Source organism: Ictalurus punctatus, chromosome 3 (genome assembly GCF_001660625.3).
Source record: "Ictalurus punctatus breed USDA103 chromosome 3, Coco_2.0, whole genome shotgun sequence".
Taxonomy (NCBI): Eukaryota; Metazoa; Chordata; class Actinopteri; order Siluriformes; family Ictaluridae; genus Ictalurus; species Ictalurus punctatus.
Genome location: NC_030418.2, coordinates 27,889,122 through 27,915,557, shown reverse-complemented (window position 1 = coordinate 27,915,557; position 26,436 = coordinate 27,889,122). Strand labels below are relative to the sequence as shown.

Below are 26,436 nucleotides of genomic sequence, written 5' to 3'. Positions count from 1 at the left end.
TGACACAATAACTAGGTGTTGAAGCATGAATTAAATGTTTTGGATGAGTTACTACATTTTGCAGACATGCAATAGAGTTGTGATGTCCCATAAAACAGTTGTGACAATTGCACTTCCAGTTTAGAGAATGTTAAGACTGTTTCAAAAAACAAGCCAAAGCGATTGAGAAAAACTGCTAATCCCATTTGATGACTCAGGAAAGATGGATTAAAAGGTTGGAAACCTAACTCATCATTACCTTGAGACCTTACAGCGAACTATGGTGGTGGTAGCATCATGTCAAGAGTTACACTTGGTCTCTTGGTTGCTTTTCGGACTAATGCCCTCCATATCCGAGCAATGACCTTTGATAGATTAACTTTTCTAGGCAGAATCATGGCTGTGATATTATTTCCATTTTTAAAGGATGGATTTAATTTTGCTCTGCAGGAGTTTAGGATATTTAAGATATTTATTATTATTTTTTTATAACCAAACCCCTAAAACCTTTCCAGAACCCTGTGCCAGACTTGATTTGATAGCTCCAGGGTCATAATGATAACATTTGTTTTTGATACACTCATAAACATGCTCTGGGACCATCCAGGAACAGGTGTATTGATTTCACAGCAGTGGGATAAATACTTATGCAATGCAATTTATATGTTTTTCATTTGTGAATAATTTTACTAATTATATTAAACTCCCCTTTTCAATATTTTGTGTAGACATGTAATCCCAATTAAATCAATTTCAGCCCCAGTGCAACAGTAAAAATGTGGAAAAGATGGGGAGGGGGGAAAGGTGGTGGTGGTGGTGGTGGGGGGTTTCAATTCTTTTATTATATATAAGTACAGCAATAATGACTTGTTGCTATTAATTCCATTTTCTTATACATCTTCTTCATGTTGTCCTAAAGGTATTCAGACTTTCAAATCTGACTGTAATTAATCATTAAGCACATAATCAATTACAAAAGACTGTGTATATGCTATAAATAAGCCTATAAATATAAAGAAACATTAGGAGGAATGATGGGATGGATGGGTTATTAATATAAAAATGTCGTCGAGCAATTAATGTTTAATGAATGGGGATGACACCATGTGAAAGGAAGACTTGGCAGGAAAGAAGTGAGAAAGAGTGCGTGACGTTTCTTCCATTCATGTTTCTCCCCCACTGTCTGGCAAAATGGTATTAATAGTCAGTCCCATATTTATACATGAGGGGGAGCATGCCCCTGCACTGATGATGATGTACAACAACACACGCAACATCTGAACCAGAAAATTCCTCTGACTTCCTTCATCTGACAGCCTTCAAAGCCACCCCCATGCACTCTGCTCTCTCCAGCTTTCTAACTCTCTCGCTCTCTCTCTCTCCATGCACACACACACACACACACACACACACACACACACACGTCAGGCAGATGATATGCCATCCTGAGCACAAGCACCCTTATACAAGATCACAAGCATGCATAGACCCACAGTCAGGCCTGGCATGGGGGAAAATTGATAAAATGCCTCCCACTGATGAATATTTCTTATGCAGATTCATGAAAAAAGAAGTCAGAATCATGGTACCAGCTTTTCCCCATCATCCTTCCTTCAAACAAAACATCAGTCGATGACGTATTGAATAACCAATCATGCATGGTACTACAAAAGTCTCCTGAATGCAATCCGCCCTTCTGTTTTACATCCGCTCCTGAAATAAGTAAAGTAATTAGGGCAATAAAAAGCTGATTATTTGGGTCAGGTGTGCTGTGTGCTGGAAAGCAGAAAATATGACAACATATAAAACATAATCATATTTGACAGTGTTTCAACTGTTTATGCACTATAATTACAGTCACTGATTTCTAAATCTACTGCTATTAGCGTTTTATAGTTCAGTGCTATTATTTTTTTTTATTGATTTTATACAAATCTGTGATTACACCACTAACAGATATAGATACACATATTGTGCACAAAAATACTGCGTAGACGTATAGAAATGAAAATCTGCCTTGACCTTTTGAGTGATATATTAAAATCGCACCTTATAATTCCCAGCATTGCTTTGCTTTTGGGTCATTCCACCTCGAGTTTTCCAATACAGGTTGCTTGACCATTTCGAATTTTCCTAAATATTTTGATTGATTACCTGTATGTTTTTCTTGTATTATTTGTTTTTTTTTGTTTTTTTTACTTATTTTAACTGTGACGGGCATCTTTGTGTCATGGCACATAACAAATTTTGGTTATACAGCTGTTTACAGAAACCTCAATATCTCCTTGGAACAAAAACCGATTTCTAGAGCACATTACATGTACATATATAAACCTTTTGCACATTCTTGTTGCTTAGACTGAGAACTTAAGTCCATATGTAATGCTCAAGTTTGCTCACAGTCCCATGCTTAGGGTCAATTTATAATGGGAAGGGCTTGAGTCTCAGTCATAATTTTTTTAGCGATATCTAGGTAAGAATAGTGTGTATGCAGAACATTTCATTTTGAGACTTGTTGAATATCTCTGGTGCGGGACCAGACACAAACCTGAAATTCTCACAGAAATAAGTGCTCTATAGTAGCATTTTGCTGCAAAAATTTTGAGTTTGAGATTCCACTGTTTACAGAGCTAGGGCTAGTAGAAATCTGGAGAAAATCCTACTTTATTAATGTATTTTGAGAAATGAATAGATGTAATATAAGCATAACAAATATTAAAAATGAACAGTATTTTACAGAATTCTGTTTATGATTAACATACAATAGCTTATGTTTGTCAGTGAAGTCTAAAATATTTCTACATTCAATATTGGCAACAGTGTAGCATGATGTATCACAGGGTTCTTCAAATGTGCAGAGTTTAGCTCCAACCTCCAAACTCACCTGCTTGTAATTTTCAAGTAATCCTGAAGACCTTGGTTAGCTTGTTTAGGTGTGTTTGATTAAGGTTGGAGCTAAACTCTGCAGGACAGTGAATCTCAAGGACTAGATTTGAAGAACCCTGATCTATCATGTTGGTAAAGGTATAAAGTTGGTATGTGTGAATAAATGTTATCCAAATATGGAATTACAGTGTTCAGTTGGGTGTTTTGCAAATAAACCATGTCATAAACAGATCTGTGCCATTTGTTTCTCCTGTGATAAAAGCAGTAAGTGACTTCTGAGGTGTAGTCACTTACTGCTTTTGTCACAGAAGAAACAACACCATGACACTTAATTCTTGGGCCACTTGGACCACTTCTTACATGCATAGTTATAATTGCAAACATATGCATTACATAATTTACAATGATGTATATATTATATACATATTGTAACATTTTGTAGTGTTACAACACTCAAATGGACTTAATCAGGATTTTCTTACATGTGATTTACACAATATGTCAAACATCTGAAGGTGCTAAATATTTTTTACTAAGACACAAAGGTTAATTAAACAAAAAAAAAAAAAAAAAAAATTTTTTAGTTGCATAAGTATTAGCTCCCCTGAGTCAGAACAATTACAGCTTCAAGTCTCTTGTGATATGTCGCTATCAGCTTTGCACATCGGGATCCTGACATTTTGTCTATTTTACTTGGTTGAAGCAAATTTCAGCAAATTTCAAGTCTTGCCACAGATTGGGCTTTGACTAGGCCATTCTAACACATGCTGCTTCTTGCTTTTGAACCAATCCAGTGTTGTGTTGGTAATATACTTAGAGTTCTTGTCCTCTTGGAAGGTGATCCTCCACAACAGATCATGTTTCTTGCAGTCTGAGAACGGTTTTCTCCTAGGATTGCCTTGCATTTGGGTTTATCCATCTTGCTCTCAACAGTTTCCCAGTTTGTGTTGATGAAAAGCACCTTCACAACATGATGTTACCACCACGGTGCTTCATTGTAGGGAGGATTCTCATGGTGATGAGCAGTGATGCTTTTCTCCCAAATGTAGTGCTTTGTACCAAGACCCTAAGTTCTGTTTTGGTCCCATCACACCAAAGAACAGCTCCTCTATCTAAGTTGTGGATCCGTCTAGCTCCTTTACATTGACCCCTGTCCTCTCAGTTACTTCTCTCACTAATGCACTTTTTACTTTGTTACTGAATTTTGGTGGATGACCAAATATAAATATCTATATAGACAGAGTTGCGGTTGTTCCATGCTCCTTCCACGTTTTGAAAAAAAAGAAAAGTTATGGACATTTTTTCCATTGCTATGTCTCAGAATTGTCATGATAGCATCTTTGTCTTCATGGTGCTGTTTGTTTAGGTATGTTCTCTAATGAACTCTAGCGCCTTCCAAGAACAAGTCTATTTAAATTGAGATCATGTAGCACTTTAATTGCACACAGGTGGACTAAGTTCAATTAATTATGAGACTTCTAATGGCAACTGGTTGCACCGGTACTAATTTAGGGGTTTTACAGCAACGGGGGAGACTACTTATGCAATCACAACTTTTATATATATATATATATATATATATATATATATATATATATATATATATATATATATATATATATATATATATATATATATTTTATCAATCATTTTTCCAAATATATTGTGCTTTACCTTCACTGAAATAATATGAGATATTCTGTTTAAATTCATAACCCCAATTATATAACATTATATATAATATAATCCAACTGAAATACATTTCTGTCCCACATTTTTGTCCCAGAATGCACTTTAGGATTGAGGTAAACTGGTAACCCTTGAGAGTTCCTCAAGTTAAGGTTTGTGCATTTTATCAGAGTAGTACCAGCTTACAGGTGCAGCTCATGAGCTATCAATTCTCATGGTTACTCGATAAGACTGAAACACGATCATCCCTGCTACAATGTCTGAATATAAAAAAGGCTGATTATCACACAGGAACAACAGCTTACTTTCAATAGAGGAAGAAGTGTTTTTATACACGGTGATTTGATGAAGGAAAAAGGGGGACATATGGGATAAAAATGACAGAGGGAGGCAAAGACGCAGTCATTTCAAACAAAACACAGACCTGATTGGCGAGTGCAGCCTAATATGATGCATGATTGTTGTATTTGTGGCTGTCTGAAACACATCAGTACTCTTAGCACCTCTCATTTTTTCCCACATTTCAGACCAATGCTGACACATATGTTGTTAAATATAGCTTACATACATAACTCGAAAACATATTAACACCTCAGAGGCATCATCAACAATTCAGACATTCGTGATGGCAAAAATATGTGTGTACTCATATAATAAATACTGTATCCTTATGATATTCTGGTAAGCTGGTATTCAGGCAATACATGCTGCAAAATCCATAAAGAATATACTGACTTAATTTAACTGTATTCATTATTCTACTGGGATTTTGCCGTACTACACTGTATGTACTTTATAGAATTATATAACGTCCTCATGTTTGTGGCATAACAGCAGTTTTCACGGCTCAGTAACAAGAAGGATTCTGCAATATGGTGATAGCAAACAATGCCAGCAAGCTATGGGAAATCCAAAATGCAATTATACAACATGAAAGCATTTCTCAGCCCATTAACTCTCTCAGCCTCTCCATAAAATGCAGAGGAAATTTAAAACTAAAATTACACTAGATAGGGAAAAGCAAATGAACTAGTGAAGAAGCTGTGCTATTCTTCAGGTAAGGGTAAGGCATCTTCAGTGTGCTTTATACAATACTGTGATATCTATTACTGACAAATATTACTTGCAGATGTTTACTTGATAGTTAAGACACATGGTTGTATGATATACAGTAGAATATAAACTACCAGTCAATGGTTTGGACACATTACACTCACCATTCACATTACACTCTGCTCATTCATGCAATTATCCAATCAGCCAATCATGTGGCAGCAGTGCAGTGCATAAAATTATGCAGAGACAGGTCTTCAGTTAATGTTCACATCAAACATAACAATGGGAGGAAAAATGATCTCAGTGACTGTAACTGTGGTATGATTATTGGTATCAGATTGGCTGGTTTGTGTATTTCAGAAGCTGCTGATCTCCTGGGATTTTCACACACAACAGTCAGTAGAGTTTGGAAAGAATGGTGAAGAAAACACCAAAAACACATCCAGTGATTGGCAGATCCACAGGTAAAAACACCTTTTTAGTGGGGAAATTAGAGGAGAATCATCAGGCAGTGTTTTTCCAGTCTGCAGATTCCTGATCTTGACTGACAGGAGCGTAACCCTGATGTGTCTTTCTACTTCCTCAAGGTTTGACATGTTGCTTCTTTTGATATGCTTTTCTGTTCAAATAAAGAATGGTTATTCGAATTACCATAGCTTTCCTATCAGCTTGAACCTCTGACCTCTCTCATTAACAAGGCGTTTTCTTGTTATTCATTTATTCATTTTCCAACATGATTTTATGTTCTTTCTTTAAGCACTAATTACTAACAATTAATGTGTTCACTGATTAAAAATTCACATGTTTTTCAGGGGAGAACATATTCAAGTTTTTGTTTTTTTTTGTTTTTTTATATTTAAAAATCAAATCTTCCAAATTAGAGTAAGAAGAGGACTTGAACAGGATTATTGCTTTAAAATTCGTAGATCTGCTGATATTTATAGCAAGTCATTTTATCAGGAGGGAAAACAACTAACTTCTAAAAGGAACTATAGAACAGAATTTAAACAATCCAGATCAGATTTTAAATCCTGCCTGACTATTAGAAATTTGATATCTTCATTAGTCTTGCATCTTGAAATCCCTTAGAGCTGAAGTAAATGAATCAACTAACAAAATAATTAGTTCATTAGTTATTAAACTCACAACAAATCACAGAGTGTAGACAACAACATGTTGCCTGATAAACTGTGATTAAATCCCTTTCCTTCTTCTGGGATAAAAAAAAAATCAAAGGCAAACGAAGCCTTTAAGCTGCTTTGCCTGTTCCAATCTGTTTAAAAAAGAGCCTTAAGAGCCTTTTTATGGTTGATAGCAGCAAGCTTCCAGCTGTCTCTAAACACTTTAAACACAATCTCATTCTACACCAGGACAAAACAGCACACTGAAGACAACTGATTGTGTCTTTTGTTTCGCAACAATTGTTTCATTTAAAGCCTTCAGAGTGTTTGAATGTTACAATCAGATGTATATGATAATGGTTAGTGTCAGGATTTCCCCTCGAGCAGCGCTCTCTGAAGCTGGGTTCAGGGTCATTGACTCTGTTTAACGTCTTACACGTGAATTTGTTATGGTTTATGTCCTGTCTCCACCCCTGTTATGTTATTGGATGTCTCCCTCACATGCTCTCATTAATTGGAGCTGTTTTGTCTCACCCCTGATTACATTTGTTATTTAAACCCCTCATGTTTCTATTTTCAGCGCGAAGTATTACGTGTTTACTTTATACCAAGTCACGGGGTCCACGTTCTGCGTCTGCTTTTTGATCCGGTTCTCTTCCTCATTGTTCTGTTCCTGTTCTAACCTAGTTTATTCTGTTCACAGTTCGCCTGACCCTATGCGTGTTTTGACCATGTCAGTGTTTCACATTTTAGATTTGTTTAGATCTCCTTTTAATAAAACCGTTAACTGCACTTGCATCCATCCAGATACTCCTTACATAACAGTTAGCCATTCACTCACACACACATCCACACACACACATGCACAGACACAGAGTAACTGCTGTTTCCTGGTCAGGGAATGCACACACACATTCACACACTCATTCACATCTATGGGCAATTTATCTTAGCCAATGTACATAATAGGAGGTGGGAGGAAACCGGAAAACCCAGAGGAAACCCATATGGACAGGGAGAGAACATGCACGGAAACTCTGCACCAGGGACTAGAAACTTTACAGTAAACAAAAAAAAAAGAAAAGAAAAGAAATAGAAGCAATTTCTCATTGAATGTAATCAATAACACACACACACACACACACACACACACACACACACACACACAAAATCACTCTAAATTGTCCCAGAGTGAAACTGTTATTTGAAAAAGTGCTTGACAGGTTAATCATGCTATATTGCTGTTCCAGTGTGATTTTAAGAATGTAGCCTAAGCATTTTCTCAGTAGGCCTAAATTCCTGTTCACAATTGGTCACTTCCTGCACACCTGGCTACAGTATGATATGGCATTATTCTGTATAGCTGCTATAGCCATGATTTCAAACATGGAGTGATGGAAAGAAAAACAATGTAGGAAGTGTTTTTTTTCTACAATTATGCAAGCAAAAAATAAATAAATAAAAACACACTGTAAAGTAATAAGATGCTCTGAAAATGTTAAAAATACACACACATTTCTGAGAATATAAAAATATCATTTCTGATCAGAACAAAATGAAACACAAGCTCAGGCCTGAGCTGTGGGGCAAAAACATTACGTGCCATGCCACTGTCTCATCCCTACGGTTAGACTGATTAATATAAATCAATTTTTTAGATGCACATGCACACATGGTGAATTAGTTAGTTATACAGTATTGTTAGAAGCATTTACTCAAACATTTTTTGTCTGTTATATCTTTAATAATATATACATATATTTGAACCCTGCTTCTGCCCTGTATGTGCAGAGTTTGCATGTTCTCTCCGGGTTTCCTCCGGGTACTTCGGTTTCCTCTGGGTACTCCGGTTTCCTCCTCCAGTCCAAATACATGCATTGTAGGCTGATTGGTATATCCAAATTGTCCATAGTGTGTGAATCCCTTTAGTAGGATGGCACCACCTCCAGGGTGTCCCCCGCCTTGTGTCCCCCGCCTTGAGTTCCCTGAGATAGCCTCCAGGCTCCCCGCTACCCTGTGTAGGATAAGCAGTATGGAAAACAGATGGATGGATGAATAGTGTTGCTTTGAAGACTTTAAGGCTGACTATAACTGTGGGTACAGTGCCTCTGGATTATTGTTCCACCATGTTCCATGTGGTATATTCTAATAAACAGTACCTTTCCTTGTTTCTCGGGTGGTTCCGTCAAAGGTGCATCTTTTGTCCCTTTTGTACCTATGTGTCTTTTACCTAGATAGGTGCATGTAGTTAAACATTAATGCTTTATGCTTACAACTAATTATTGTCCATTATTGTACCTTTTTAAAGGCACATTATATCCACTATCCAGGTGAAAGATACATGCAGACTTGCAGACACATAACATTGGACTCTGTGATCCCCATCCTTTGCTGCACACTGTTCCTATGAACATAATAATAATAATAATAATAATAATAATAATAATAATAATTTCCTAAGTCTATTTGTATGGATTGTTTTTTCACACTCTGAAATGGCCCAGGAGGAATGATAGATCAGAGCTTTTTGTTTTGTTCAGACACACTACTTTACTCCATACTTATGTGTTTGTGCACAAGTGGCAGAGACACGTGAATCCTCCACTTGAGTTCCACCACTTCAATGACGAGTGATGACGCACCCCATTTAAAACCGTCTGCCTCGCTGCAGGACAAATGCAATGTGTGTGTGTGTGTGTGTGTGTGTGTGTGTGTGTGTGTTTGGGAGGCTTACGAAGTGAACACTGACACTTCATAAGGCTTCCAAAGGTTTTTTTTTTTTTTTTTGCAATTAAGCCATCCAAGAATGTGACTCAAAATTCTCACTTCTCTCACTCCTCCTCTCCTCCTCCCTTTCTTGAATTCCATCCATTTTTCTGCACTCATTGCCCATTTTTACTTTTTCATGCAATTTTTCATGCACCCATTTTTTCTTCTTCTCTGAACACTGTAACAGTGTGGTATATGGTTTGGTTTGTTTTTTTTTGGTGAGTATCAGATTTAGAGAAGATGAAACAGACCCACTGAGCTGAGCCCAGTGAGTGCACTGAAGTGAAACAGTGAAAAAATGTTGGACCTTTTAAAAAAAAACACCCACTCAGATCTGGCTTCACTCTCTCGCTTCGCTCTCTTTTTCTTCCAGTTTCCTCCTGGTATTAGACAGACAAATGCAGGACAAACCACACAGATAATGAGAAAGTGTTCAAAAGAAGGAGCTCAAATTCCTTGGCACACTGCCTGAGGAACAAAAAAAAACAACTAAGCTTTACTTTTAATGAACACGTAATTAAACCCAGAAGACAAAGCCAGAAAAAGACTGACAGACAGACAGATAAACAGACAGAGAAATAAATATAAAGCTCCAATGTCCTCTTTAAGAGTATGAAAACTGAATTCTCAGATATGATGTACGGCAAAAGGAAACTGATGATTAGATAGATAGATAGAAATACAGATAGATAGATAGATAGATAGATAGATAGATAGATAGATAGAAAATGTGCGAGCCAACAGAACCAAAGACAGAAAGAGGAGATGGCGACACTGACGTAAATCATCAAAAGGAGGGAGGGTGTGAAAATGTGAGAATGCGTTAGCTGGCCAGAAAGATGGAGGAAAAGTGGGAGAGAGAGAGAGAGAGAGAGAGAGAGAGAGAGAGAGATTTGATCTTCATGCTAGATAAAATATGATAAAGTATGAGAACATTAGCATAAATGTTTAACACAGCAAGAACTAATCAGCGTCAGTTTGCTGTGATCAGCCTGCATGTTGAATGATTTATGTTAGTGTGTGTACCTGTGTATATATTTGTATAGATGATTGCAAAACACATACAGCTACATGCACACAATTACACAAAAGGTGCAGTAAAAGTCCCTGCAAAAATGGCTCGCAATGTATGTGTGTGTGTGTGTGTGTGTGTGTGTGTGATCAATAACTACAATATGACGTGGATGTATAAAGTTTTGTGTGGAAGCAACATCACAGTTCATGTACGTATGTTTCACGTGTGGGCGAACTTCCAGCTCGCAGCTCACTCTGACAAATCCCAACGTCCGCTCCCTGAAAAAGATCATCTTCACCCCTTCCTACCCCCAAACCCCCTCCCATATTTCTCACTTTCTCCTTTCTTCGTTCACTCCATTCACTTAGCCGGTGAGTCACCAGAAAGATCGTCACTAATATTCATCAATCGTCAGCATGCTCCTCCTTCTTCAGCCAATCCATTGTGTCTTGCTGTTGACTGGCGTGGCTATTGGCCAGTAGGCTCACAGATGGTGAGTGGGTTGGTGAGGGGGCACTGTTTGCTTGGCTCATGCTGAGAGACTGAAATTTGGCCTTGCAATTTAGCTGCTCTATCTAGGATAGCTTACGCAGACAGAGAGAGAGAGGGCGAGAGAGAGAGAGAGAGCAAGAGAGACAAAGAGAGACAGACAGACTGACAGACAGACTTGTTGACAGCATAAGCATCTCTTTATTGTCTCTGAGTGTATAAATCAGTTGTTGAACTCCTTTTTAATAATAATTTCTGTTTGTATTATTGTGTACACTGTATATATATATATATATATATATATATATATATATATATATATATATATATATATATATATATATATATATATATAAAATGTACATGTGTGTGTGTGTGTGTGTGGGGGGGGGGTGTTTGTGTGTGTGTAACCAATTGTGAACATGTGAATTGTTCTACAGAGTACGAAAAGAGACTCCCACACGAAATTAAGTTGAAAAGCAGAGATAGTCATTTATTTCTCATTTTGCTGAAAAAACAGCATTTATTTGTTGACACTCATTCGTTCAATCACACACAGACACACACATACTTTGGGTTAAAAGGTATAACTAAGCTTTGGTCATCTATGAGAGCCCTGAAGAATAAAATCCAAGGTCCCCCGAGAGCACCTCTTTGCAGTTTGACCATACCCTTATAGCTGTAGTTTGCATTACATCCATAACATGTTACATATTGAAAATAAATCAAGAATGCACAGACTAACTTTGTCATGACAACAATCAAACCTCTTGTGAAAACACAATTACAGACAAGGGAGAATATTGCTCAAACAGACCGTTAAAATAAAATGCTATCTATTTAAAATAAAATTCTACCTGAGGTTCGGGATAATAAATGTTCTCTTGCATCACACTTCTCTCAGTTGATCGCTCAGTCAGACATCTTCAGCATGTGATGCTGCAGGACATTAAGTTTTTTTTTTCTCATCTCAGTACATCTCTCTGTTTTCCTCTGAGCATTTCTCTATCTCACACTGCCACCCACATCCACCCCTGCTTTATACTCCCCACTCTCTCTCTCTCTCTCTCTCTCTCTCTCTCTCATACACACTATCGCTCTTGTTCTGTTCATGTGTCCTTGCTCTTTTCACCTTAACAGTTCCATTTCTGCACTACATTAAAGACAACCAATTCCCTCTAAAATTTTCTCTTCCTCTCTCTCTCGTTGCTGGATCCTTGACACCTCTTCAGGCAGACAGTGAGAAAGTGAGGAATAAACACCCTAAGGATTCAATAGCACATCTGGAGAAAGTTCAAATGCTAAGTTTTTTTGTGAGAAGAGAAGATGATCGAGAAGAGAAATTGTATGCTTACTCCTACATGAATTTGAAGAAGGAAAGTAGGACTGTATAGGTGAACAAACCAAACAATAGATTAACTGCCTTCTTCAGCCTCCTATGTAACACCCCATCCCCTAATATCACCAGTAATATTCTCTAACACAATGGTTTCTGGTGTTGGACAAAGTGCCAAATGTCAAGACATTAGTCAGTTCATTAGTCAACTCTCTTCTTCCTACTATCAGTCCAGTCACACTGTTTGAGTATTTGTGTACATTCTCACTGATTTCTTTCAAGTCTTCGATTTTTCTTCAGAATTAATTTTTTTTTTATCCATTGATTGAAAGCCTTTTGGGAGATAGATTAGTTGGTTAGTTGTAGTCTTGGTATGAGGTTCTCATATAATGGTGTTTTTGTTTTTAGGTATGAAGTTATACAAGCTTTGAAGGTCTAAGAGGTGAAAAGGAGAGTCTCACAGTGAGCAAATTAATAGACAAATTTGTTTATATTTGTTTAAAAAAAGCAAAAAAGTGAAGAAAAAAAAATGTCCATGACAAAGTTTAACATAAAATACATGAAGCAAATTCATTCACATCAGTTCTTGCTGATCTTATCAATCACTGACAAAAGAAATTATATCACATTCTGAACAAATCTGAGATCAGTAAACATAAACCAACAGATCAGTAAACATGAGACAACATGTTTCTTTGCACTATGTACAGCTTTCCTGTTGATGATGATGTCATGATATATTTACAGGATGTTTCTGATGTCTTAATTGCTGTTAAGAAACAAATGAGAAGACAAAAGACAAGTGTTTTCCTGCATTTCTCTGTCTTAGAAATATTGTCTTATTCTCTCTCTCTTGCTCTCTCTGTCTCTGTCTGTCTTGCTCTCTCCATATGTTACTTGCTGTCTTTCTCTCTTTTTTCTGATTATTCTTACATAGACCTTTTCCTCACCACTGCTGACACATTTTCTTTGTGCTGTCACACTCCATCACTCTCCTTTCCCTGTATCCTTTCTTTTTGATATCCTTTGACATATGTTATATAATGACTGACATTGGACAGTCCATCTATTGATTAAAATGTAATGTAATCTGAAGAACTGTTAAAACCGTTAACTGATAAAACCAGTATAGTGTTTGAAATCATGTCTACCTAACATTACTGTAAGCAGTGCCAATAGTAGCACTGAAACTGTAGCACTTTGAGTAACAGTATTAGCTGCAATTATAAAGACAGTTATAGTCATAGGACCATCACAAGCAGCATTTACAATAGCCAAAATAGCACTAATAGCAGCCAAAAATGGCAGAAGTATACAAATGTTGTACATAAATCTAGGATGGAACCATATATCCCCAGTCCATACAGACTGTGATATATATGAAATGTCCACAAGGAAGGAGGACAGTGTACCTGTTGACTAACAAAGCCTTCTGGTAGTAGCTATCATTACCTTCCATTGTGATAAGGGCCTGCACTGCAGTACCTGCCCTGAATTCCCTGCTTCCCCTACTGTATCCTAAATCAGTGTAGTGCCCTCTAGTTGCCTAGATAGCCTAGAGGCTCAAACTGAACAGAACAGAGATACAGGTCAGGTAGAAGTTAAACAGGAATCAGGTATATGAGAGTTAGATTGAGTAAACGGGGTCTTCGTTCCTCCAAAGAGGGGAAGAAGCAATGTGGGATCAAGATCCCTTACTAAGATACAAAGATTCAACCAAAGAGGAGATGGATAGATACAGTCAGGATGGACATAACAACTAGCAAGAGAGTGGAAGGTAAGGAAGTAGATGAAGAAGAGAACGGGGGAATGGTGTCAAAGTCAGGGCATTCCACTTCAAAGCAGCGCAGCGAGGTGATACCTGCATCCTCATTGCCATAGTTGGCCCAATACTCTTCTTTTTCCAACTTAGGAAGCAGTGCCTCTTCCTCGCCCAGCTCGTACTTTGTGGATGTAGATGTGATTGAAGGTTTGCCACCGGAGTAGGGATGGGCTTTCACGATTTCTGAGCTCTTCTCAAAGATACCCTTGGTGGAGCTGACAGGCTTGTGTTTTGAGAACCACCAGCGGGTCTTGGTGCTGAAGGTAGTGGTGGTGGTTCCAGCCAGGGAGCCAGGGTCTGGCAGGGGGCACAGGGCAAAGTCCATCTCACGCAGGAAGCGGAGGTCCAGGCCACGGCGGGGTGCAGGAGAGGCACAGAGAAGCTCAGAACTGGAGACTCGGTTGGATCTGAAGAACTCCCAGAGTGGACGAGCCTCACAACCACAGGCCCAGGGATTGTTGTTGAGCCGCAGGAACTCGATGGACTCCACATCACGCATTGCCTGGCCGGGCAGCTCAGCCAATGAGTTGTTGAAAAGGAAGAGCATGGTAAGGCGGCCCAGGTCACGGAAGGCGCGGCGGTTGACCTGCCGGATGCGATTGTCATGCAGCAGCAGGCGGTCCAGGTTGACCAGGCCACGGAACACATTCTCGGACAGCGTGCGGATGCGGTTGCCATGCAGGTAGAGCTGGCTGAGGTTGATAAGATCAGCGAACAGGTCATCATGGAGGAAGTGGAGCTGGTTCTCTTGCAGATATAGGTACTGCAAGCTGTAGAGATTGTGGAAGATGTCATGGGGGAGGGCGGCCAAACGACAGCGATGCATGTGGAGACTCTGCAGCTTCTCCAACCCACGGAAAGCTCCACCCTCCAGGCGGCGCAGGTGAGGGTTATCACCCAGATCCAGCTCCTCCAGATCACGTAGCTCACTGAAAGCACCAGCCTCAATCCAGGTAATGTTGTTAGAGAAGAGCCACAGAACCTAAAGAGTAGAAGAGAGAGGATGCAAGAAAGAATGGTGGAGAGGGTGAAGGAAATAAGGATGGTGGCAAAGGGGTAGAGTGATGGATGTGAAGAGAAGAATAAACAAGGTAGGATGAGCAGGAAGAGAAAGGAAGAGGTGAATGAATGGGAAAGTTGTGAAAGACCACATGGTGGTCAAGAAAGAATGGATTAAAGTAGAGAAAATTGAGATAGACAGCACAGAAAGAGGTGGGAAGTAGTGAGAAAAATGAATAGAAGAGGAAGAGAGGTAGAGCAGAAGTGAGAATAGAGAATTAGTTGAAAGGTAATACATTTACACTTAATGCTTTACAAAAGAAATACTCACTCACACAGTCTCACACTCTCTCTTACATACCTGAGTCCCAAAGCCAAAGGAGCCCACTCTCAGCTCTGTGATGCGATTGTTCTGCAGAAAGACGCGCTGTGACTCGTAGGGGACACCGCTTGGAACAAAGGTGAAGTTCTGCGCCTGGCAGCTCACGGTCATGGGAGATGGGTAACACACGCACAGGTGTGGGCAGCTCTGCACAGGTGCAGGCTTAACCACAACCAACCAGACCACCAGCCAGAGCGAGAGACCACCTATGAAAACATACATAACATGTTCCATTAGGAAATGAGCTCGGACTTTAAAATCACTGTTTAGATAAAAGCTCAGATTAAAAGCATGCAGCAAAGCATGTCTCTGAACCATGTTCTAGGTTCTAATGCTCGGTTCAATCTCTGTTTCACAATAAACCTATCAGGCAAAACCCCATAAAAGTCATCTTACACTGAACAAGAAGTATTCAACTTCTGAACAATTCCTAACATTGACATGTTTAGACTAAATGTTTATGCAAAATAAAAGAAACCAGTCATAATGGTTATACAAAATTACTTTACACGACTTTGAAAGGTGTTTCTTCACTGTGCGTAACACATTAATTTACGCATTTATTACAAAAAAGTTAAATACAGTGATCAACATGAGAATAAACTTTTAGTGCAAGAGAAATTTGCAATACAGAACAGCCTAAGAAATAAGCAAACTGCAGAAGGTACTTACTCTTAAAGTCATGCGCCATGGAGCTTCGTCGGCTCCGCGTAAAGGCAGAAGTTTCCATTCCGAACCAAAGACGAAAGCGAGTTAGCCGTAAGGAGGCGAACGGTTCCTTGCTATCTCCGCTGATGCTCTGGTTCCTGAGTCGGAGCGACTGATGAGAGCGAGTGCCGAAAGCTCGCACCGGCTGCTGTTTATAGTCGCCCGGCGGCGCGGCGCCTACGTCGGTGGGCACCACGGAATCTCTCTACGTCATCAACCGGGTCAGGCTCGAGCGAGGGGGTGGAAGAACGGAAGAGGAGGGGCGGTGTTGCCAGATAACTCAGTGTTCCACCCTCCCAACCGTAATGGAATGATAGCTATGGAGTTGGATACTGCCTGTAGGTAACTAATTTTGAGCGCATTCGATAAAGCTTTGCGCTCTGTAGATGTTTTTTTTTTTTTTTTATGAAGTGTGAAAAAAGTAAAGTGTTTAAAAAAGGAACGTGTGATTATGTATTGACTTATATTGAATTTTTAATGTATTGTAAACTGTTAATATTCGGACAAAAAAGTACAACCAATCTGGCAACCCAGGAGAAAGCGCGCGCGCACGTGCACACAGGGGAGCGAGGAGTGGAGGATGTAAACGAGTGTATCCGTCCTTCGAGAGCGCGCGCAACCGATAAGGCTAGAGGGAAGTCGGCTGTGCGCAGATTGGTCCACAGTCTCACGTTACGGTCACTGAGTCGCGCGCGCACAAGACAACGGGAGGGGCGGGGACGGGAGAGAGCGGGCACTAAGCCTGTTAATGATGACTGGACCGAGAAGAGGAGGATAGGACCGGAGAGAAGTGTGCACGTGGCTCGTTTCTTGGCATCTTTTGGGAGTGGTTTTCTTGCGCCTTTCAGAGAGAGAAGCTTTTAGTGGCAGAGTCATACTTTACACAAGAGAGGTTAACCGCTCTAGAGCTCTGACTCTCCAAGTGGGGTCCGTACCGTACACTTTTCGAAATGAATGGTTCTTTAAGGGTTCACTGGATAATTGATTTGGAACCGTTTCTGATAGGGAATGACTGGTACCCAGAACTTATAAATACTTGGTGCACAGAAGATATAAAATAAATTTATATTTATAAATATTAAATAATAAATGGTCACTCCTAAGCATCATCTTCCGGCTTCATGAAGTGCTCTTTGGTAAGTTAGTAAAGTTAAAAGTTCATGATTTCACCTACACTGTATTTACTGTACATTGAACCATACAGTACTAACACTTAAGAGTGTATATATAGGAAGGTGCTCTCACTCTCAGACTAAGCTGGGGTTAAAAATGAGTCACTGAGTCAAATAGATTACTTTAAGGGCTCTGTTTTACCTTTAAAGACACATTTACCTTGTTTGTACCTTCAAAAGCAAAAATGCATATGAACAGTACTTTATTTTCTGTCAGTCTGCCACAGACAAACACATGAGAAGTTCCTTAATAAAAAAAATGACATCAGTATTAAACAGACGGACAAAGTGACAGTCAGACAGACAAACAGATAGGCGGAGAAAACATGAAGAGCCTGAGGATGTCCATGTTATTCAACACCGCCTCCACTCGCTTTCAAGTTTTGGATACCGCATCCCTCTCTCCCTTTCCACCTCCACACTAGTACTGCATGACTGGACAAACAGGCTTTCCCCGCTCCACCTACAACAAGTAACCAGCTGGGAGTTTTGTGTAAGTGTGTGGATATGTGTGTTCGTGTGTGTTTGCATATATGTGTGTGTCTGCATGCGTGACTCTTTGTATGTATCATCACCAGGCCAGAGGCATAGCATGACTGACACCATTTATGCAAAACTGTGTTGGAGTGGAGTAGGGAAAAAGAGCTCAAATGACAGAACGAAAAGTTCAAAGCTGACTAAAGATGAAGAAGAAGAATATAAGTTTGTTGAATAATAACAAAGGAATTAGAGAGGTGATAGACACGATCAGTGGCAGAAACTGAGTTTTACCAAAGATTTGGGGGAAAATTTCATCCTGAAATTCACAGTCAATATTTTCATTGAACAGATTTGGTTATATTTGCATTTGTGGTATATTTGACTTTAAACATCAGGGTAGAAATATCATTCATAAATATATATATATATATATATATATATATATATATATATATATATATATATATATATATATATATATATATATATCATAAAATATTATGAAGAATCATAAATATGCGTATTCAAGGAGAATTAATGGGAAGGTACTATATTTTTAATGATAAAAATAGGATGTCCTTAAAAAAAACTCAACAATAGAGGGGTCTGAACAGAGTTGATGCTATGTTTATTCAATGTTTATAAAATAAATGTGTAGCAAAATGCATAAACACCCATAGTGATAACATGTGACATATAACACTGTGGAATTCAATACAGACATCCACAAAGATTGAACTTATTTGCCCTGGATGTATTTATTAACAGTTTTGCAATAAGAAAGAACAAAAAAGCTTAAAAAAAAAAAAACAATTTAGTCGTTATTTAGAAGTGTGATGTGTGGCGGGTTGGAAAAAAGAAAGAGAAGAGAGACGCAGAGAGTGAGACTTTAAAGGCCTTTTTAAATTATTAATTAGAAAAAAGTCAAACCTTTTCAAGCTCTCTTGACAGGATAGCCAATTAAAAACCTCAGTCTAGACTTTTTTTTTTTATTAGCGTGATGAAACCCAAACTCAGCTCCCATACATAATTCAACCAAGGCTTTGCAGAAGTTCAGTACATTTATATGCTGTTCTTCAGATCTTAGCCTGAATGATTTTTTAAAAAAAGTAAAAGACATGCTAACTAGAAAAATGTAGCTACAAATTAAAAGAAAACTGGAAATCATGAAACTTATCTCACTGATATGTCAACCAAGGAGATGAATAAGTCAAGTAAAATCAATTGGCACAGTCATAAAATCAATGAACACAAGTATTATGATTGCACGAAGAGAAATAAATGAGTAATTAAGCAAGTAAAACTTAGTGTAGGATGGATGATACACAGCCACTAAGATAAAATAATATTAATACTATTATAAAAAATAAAAAAAAGATTCTATGCATTTTAAAACAGCTGAATCATACTAAACAAAACAAAAACAAAAACAAAGAAACCCCAGCAGTTGGACATTAATTTCTTCATTTGGGACAAAGGTGTAGTCTCTGGTGTTGAATGACAACCAGGGCTCATTTTTTTCCCTATACACAAACAATATTTTCAGGCCACTACTGCGCTTTTAACACCTCCAAGAGGAACACTGAAACAGGGCTGACTTCTTCATGCGTCACCACAAAAGAAATACAAATAAGGCCGATAACTGGCAATGATGTTATGACCATGGAGGTTGTTATGAAAAAGGCAATTTACAGTTGTAGGAGGAATGGAGCATGTGTTTTCACACATATTATTACAGGATTTATATACATACATATATATATATATATATATATATATATATATATATATATATATATATATATATATATATATATATATATATATTTATTTTATTTATTTATTTATTTTTTATTTTTTTACAACAAATTTTTAATAAATATAAGACGTTACTGGTCCATTTCTGAAAAGCTGCTACAGAAATAACAGTAATGAATTTTTATGTCTTATTAGAGCATATAGGATAAAATGTCATTATAAATACCTCTTTAGCCTGACTGAGCTAACGTCTGAAATAATCAGTAAGAGTTTCATCATCGTCTGAAAGTCGAGACCTTAAACAGAGCATTTCCACTAAAAACTGAACCTTTTTCTGAGGAAATAGGGCAGAAAATACATTCCCCCTCGCTTACATGATCGCTCAGGTTGGTTGAAGGTGAAGTGGCAGGATGCATTAAGTTCCAGTGTGCCCTCATGCCTGTTTTACCTGTTTTATATAAGTATGGGGAAATGAGAAGTAATAATAGGGTGTGTGCCCTGCGATGGATTGGCAGCCTATCCAGGGTCTCCCCTGACTTATGCCCCGAGTTCCCTGGGATAGACTCCAGGCTCCCCCATTACCCCGTGTAGGATAAGTGGTATGGAAAATGGATGGATGAATGGATGGTTAATAGATGGATGCTTAATAAACATTAGCCAGATCTAATCATACTATAGCAGCACTCATGTGATTATGGAACATGTTGTAATGCCACACGTGTACTTTAAAGTCACCTTAGACTTTCTATATTTTTTATTTAAGGAATTTACTTTTTATGATTTTCAATGAATTAGTATTACAATTCATTTGAATACATAGACTGGTTAATTGGAAGATGTCATAACTTCTTATAGGAAACAGTGGGAACTGAAAATTCATCCATTCATTATCAGTAATGAACTGGATTCAGAGCCTGTTCTAGGAATGCTGGGTAAAAGTATGGGAACTAAAAATTTCAGTATTGAATATGTGACCAGCAAATAAAATATAGATTTATGGCATTTGACAGATGCCCTTATTCAGAGCAATTTACAGCTTGGTGGTGATCAGGATAGAACTCACAACCTTCCAAACAGTAGTCCAACATCTTAACCACTGAGTTATAACTTCACCACTAGATGTGAGGCGGGAATACAAATATAAGTGCATAATATGTTTCAATATGCAAATTCAGGCAATACAACATCAGGGTTTCACCAAGTTAAGTGGGTTAGTGCATTTCCATCCATCTATATTCTATGCTGCGCATCCTACACGGGGTCAAGAGGGAGTCTGGAGTCTATCCCATGCGACTTGGGGCACAAGGCAGGGGACACCCTAGATGGGGTGCCATCCCATCACAGGGCACAATCGCACACACCCATTCACACACTACAGACAATTTGGAAATGCAAAACAGCCTACAGTGCATGTCTTTGGCCTGGGGGAGGAAACCAGAGTACCTGGAGGAAACCCCTGAAGCACAGGGAGAACATGCAAATTCCGTGCACACAGGGCAGAGGCAGGAATCAAACCCCCAACCCTGGAGGTGCAAGGCAAATGTAGTTTCTACCTCTTCTCTCTGGGTCCATTGTGGTTTTCCTTTAGGTTCCCTAAAACCTTACCTCTATGTGTGAATGAGTGTGTGCATGGAGCCCTGCGATGGACTGGTGTCTCATTCAGGTTGTATTCCCACCTCATGTCTAGTATTCCTATGATGGACTCTGGATCCAGTAAAAACATGTTATTGAAGATAAATGAATGAATGAATGAATGAATGAAATTTCAAGTATTAGCACCCCCCACCCCACCCCTGGTAGTATATAATGATACGCAAAATCCCTTTATTACTAGCGTCTTCCCATTGTATTGCACTCTGACTTACTGGCTTTCACTTCTGGAGTGAATGACAACAGATTGGGTGAGGAAACGCTTCCGCCAAGTATCATCTCAAGGTTTTGACTTCTGGCTTTAGCATGCTGAGTTTGACAACACATTTTGCTGAAGACATTTGCTGTGTCTGGATTGAGTCACAAAGGACGATTTCTGTCACAGAGGATATTCTTGTGTCATTGGTCAGTACTTCAGAAGAAAACAAGGTTATGCTCTGGTATAGGCATAACCTATCTAGAGAGGGCACCAAAGATCAGATGACTAAGAAAGGGACCCTGGATGTGCATGCGTATACACACAAAACACACTTCAGTGATGATGGGCTTTTCGTCCCGCCCCTGTTTTTCCGCTCCCTGTTTTGGTAGTAAGGAAGGATATGACGAGGCGTCCCACTGACGCCCTATGCCTGTAATGATGCAAACACATAATTAAATGCAAATCCCCGCTGAGGTCTCTTCATGTTCCCTCTTCCAGTTTTCATGCACTCTCACTCTAACTGCTTCTCTTTTTCCCTCTCTCCCTCCCTCTCTGCCTCTCTCAACACCCTCTCTGTCTTCATTCTCATTTCCCCAACCCTCTCTTTCTAGTCTCTCTCATTTTAGTCTCCAGAGGTGTGCCATGTAGCAGTAATGATGCATCTACCTTCCTGTCTCTTATCCTATCTTCCCTACCGATTTTTCCGCACCAGGATGTGTATTATTCAGGATGTTTCAGGATGTGTTATTGTATCATTATTGTGCCATAAGAATTTTTATGGAGATTCCACTGTCATTACTTTTCACAAGAATGTAAGCATTTTGTTAGATAGCGTTCCTGTAAAGTTGTATTTCTGGGGGTTCAAGGGCATAGAGAGTTCTGGTAAACTGGGATGTTTGGATGCTATGGTATCTCCCTCTCTTATGTGATCACACAGGCTTGTTGATGGTGCAGTGAAAGGATGCTTTATGTTTCAGTGTGCCCTCATGCCAGTTTTACCTGCTGGTTCTCCCTTTTATTTATGCTGTCACAGACAGACCTGCCAGAGTCTCTGATTCAATTCTTTCACAGTGTACACCACTTTAAACCACTGTAGGATAGGAGCGTAGCTAATAATCTGATCTTTCTCTCTGACAAGCTGTACCTGTCCTCCTGCTGCCTGTGCCTGATCCTGACACACTTCTACTGCTGTGGCTCCCCAAAGCCTCCACACCAGCTGGATTCATCCTGATACTTCTCCTGCTTATTTTCTTTGCACTTGTGACTCATATTTTGATGCTGTGGGCTGTCCCACATTGACACCCTAAAGATTTAAACCTCCCCACAGAAACCATGTGCTTAAGTCTATCCAGATTGATCTATCTGTCACGACTATCTTAACCCAGAAAAGCATGGGTCTCCTTTTGAGTCTGCTTCCTAGTTTGCATCTCAGAGTTTTCACTGCCACTGTCACCACTGTCTTGCTTATTAGGGCTCTTAATCTTAAGTTCTGTAAAGCTGCTTTGTGACTATTTCTATTGTTAAAAGCATTAAATTGTATAAATACTATTGAATTCAGTAAACAAATTATTCTTATAAGTATTTGTTGTAGTTTGAACTCACTAGGTACTGTATTTTGTGTGTATAGGTCCTGTGTATAAAGTAATAACCAGACGCACCAGCCTTGTGCTTATTAGAACAGTTTGCTGTCTCTATAGACTGTGTTGTTTATTGCTTTGGAAGCAATAAAATGCCAGCTTACACTCTTTCAAGGTTACATCACTTATAACCTCCATTTATTACAGTGCTCTGTAGGGTGTGCTAATGGCTAATAGTATGGTGTTTTTTCTGGAAGTCTTTCATTGTAAAAGACCGAGCTGTGACTATTACATTCGGGTTTTTTTAAACCCATGTTTTTAGTGTAATCTCCCTGGGTTGATTACACTACACTGAGATAGACAGGGGGTGGGGGAGTGGGGTTTCAAGCAGGTGAGACAGTCATTCTCCTCTTATGTAAAAGCTATGTCATATTCAGTATTTCTTTCATTGATTCTTTTTTCTTTAATGCCATTGCACACGTCGGAGGAACCACCCGATATTGATCAGCGCTTTCAAGCTAGAGGTTTCCAACACCAAATTTTCCTATTTTGTCTTCAAGAAAGATGTTTTGAGTATTGGGTAATTGGGCAACTAGCTGATAATTTCAGTCATAAATCCAAATATGTATCTCTTAAAGCCAAGAATAAGAACATTCATCATGAAAAGTTAGTGCTATCTAGAACGTATTGAAAAACACAGTAGCAGGCTTTGATAATTCACTCTTACATTTGAAAGAAGCCGAAACCTTAAGTCACATTTTGTGAGAGCAAAGGATGTAAGCGAATATTAGGAGTGAATTTTTCATGTCTACTACATTTTGCTGGCTGAGATTTAGCTCGCTCTGATAATTAACCATTACTGTTTATTATATATTAACCGGCAGCACTGTCTGGCCATTTGTAACATTTTAAATGGTTTCACTGTAGACTGCATACCAACTATTGATTGACACTCTTACTGCGACAGTATTGATCTGAATCATGGCATGTCATGAATTTAGTCTCAGCAGGTTCAGATGAGCACAGTATGTGCCAGTGTGCACCAAAAAGATTTAAAGCAGCTTGATCAACAAATAGTCCATCAAAGGCAGTAACTCGCAAACCTTTATCTTCCTGCAAATTATTGGTTCAATTCAAAGTGAACACACTTAGGATCAGAAGTGTTAGCATTGTGTTTGAACAAAAAAGACATGAATGCAGAACTCAAAGCATTTCAGAGTAATTGCACATTGACAAAAAATTCAATACACTGCAATTGCTTAGAATTAAACCAAACATTCCTCGAAACACTCTAAAATGAAAAACAAAAATCACCCCAGCTTGTTCCAGGAACAGGGATGGAGGAAAGTTTTTAAAAAAAATTTTTTTTTACATGAAACTCTAAAAGGGTAAATGATAAAAAAGATGCCGATAATACTAATATGTTGCTAAAGTTGAGTGCAATTATTGGTTCAACAGAGCACCTAAGTTCCTGAAGTGAGCATAATAGTAACACTAAATAGGTCACATGCTGATGTCAGATGTGTGTATGTCAGATGCGTGTATTTGGAGTTTAATGCTGCATCATCCCCAATAACGCACAAGCAGCTTTATTAGAAAGAGACATGCAGTTACGCCTCTGACAGCGACTGAGCGACAAGCTTTCAGTCTGCTCTTATACGCCTTGACAGAAGCCATTGAATGCTTTATTATTGTTCTCGCCGTCTTTCTCTTGTGCCTACTCTCTCTCACTTTCTTTCTCACTCTCACACTCATCCACACTTCCTAAACACAAGTCATGCTCTCCATCTTTGTCAGCCCCTGCCGTCATTTCCGATTCTCCATACACAGCTTGAAAAGAGTCTCAGTGTTTGTTTGAGGTAGCTTCATCTCAGCCGTTTAAATGCAACTAATTAAGGCAACACGGTTGTTGACTGCTATTAGAACTGAACACATTCAGGGACTCATTCTCCCCAGAAGACTCTTTCCCATCATTTGCGTCAACCAAAACCACAGAACTTCCGTTAACTGGAAAGCACATTTACCATATACATTTATAATACAGTTGCAGTAATTGCAGATCTCAGTCCTGTTTCTGCATTGCTCATCTGTATTTTGAGTGCTTAACTGAATAAAGCTTTTCATCTATTTATTAACAAGTAGCAGGCTGAAATGAATTGAGTAGAGATTCAGGGAGACAGAGACACTAAGAGATACACAGCACAAGCTCAAGGCTTAATACAGGTGCTTCACACTAAAATCGTGAGTGTGAAATATACACATGCTGTTCTACACTAGCCTCATATGTACAGTGTAGGTGTTGTTTCAACACTGAAGATTATTTATTTTTAAACATATGGATATTGAGTGTTGTGGGTTCAAAGCCATGTCAATCCATCCATTTTATATACTGCTTATCCTACAGGGTGGCAGGGAACCTGGCGCCTATCCCAGGAAGCATGGGATATTATACTTTTTATCAGTTTATAGTTACATTTAATGCTGTGGAACATTCATGAAACAAGTTTACTTTCTGTGATCACTTACAATATAGCAGCTATAAACAATCATAGCAATAACCTTCACAAGCCTCTATTTTTTTCTCTTTCTTGGAGTTAATAAGACAAAAAAATAATCTCAGGCTGTCATGTGAACTGAAAAGATGGAAAACTCAAAAACCCTCTGTCCTGACAATTTGCTGATGGTGGCAAACTTACTGACTGTTATAAAGTACTGACACTGGAGCCTCCTTCCATAAATGTTAAATAAAGATCTCCTTACAGAAAACAATTTTTAAATTGTATCATTATATTAAGAGGAGTGTCCTTCATACAATCCGCTGTGTAAGGTGTCATTACAGAAATAATAATAAATTAGAATGAGTGCTTTAATATAAACCTGAGGTTTGTCTTGAAGTCAGCACTGTTGTCAAGGCTCAGTTGTATCTCGCATCAATTGCAAGTTGCTTTTGGCAAACCTGTAGCTGTTTTGAAATTCAAACTAATGAAGTCCTTTGTGCTAAAGCCTGAAGAACTTTCTGGACTGACAGACTTGACTGATAGATAAGTAGGCACGTCCTGCTTATATAACCTGGGGTGCCGCAGAGACATTCTCAGAGACATTTCTCCTCTAGCCAGATATTTTATTGATTGCTAGCAGAATGTGAAGAGAACATGTTTAGACTGAAAAAAAAAAACTTTGATTCCACTTTTAAGATGAACTTACAAGAGTCATCTCAGGACTGCAAATTTATATTAGTTTTGAGTTGGAACTCAAAAGCTCAGGAGGAAGATTGGTTTTCAGTGGTCTTACTTTTTTGATTACGTCAGTAATACTAAAAAAAATGGATAAAACGACTTCAAAGGAATCT

The 26,436-nt window shown here is 38.7% G+C and overlaps 1 protein-coding gene across 1 annotated transcript; it reads right to left on the bottom strand.

The window, feature by feature from the left end:
• Positions 1-11,471: 11,471 nt before the first annotated feature.
• rtn4rl2a (reticulon 4 receptor-like 2 a) lies at positions 11,472-16,443 on the bottom strand. The gene is made up of 3 exons (XM_017463117.3): positions 16,216-16,443; positions 15,523-15,749; positions 11,472-15,144 (listed from the first exon to the last, which is right to left on the bottom strand). Exons 1-3 carry the CDS (start codon positions 16,271-16,273, stop codon positions 14,053-14,055), a joined length of 1,377 nt encoding a protein of 458 aa, XP_017318606.1. The 5' UTR covers positions 16,274-16,443; the 3' UTR covers positions 11,472-14,052.
• Between the last annotated feature and the right edge of the window lie 9,993 nt (positions 16,444-26,436).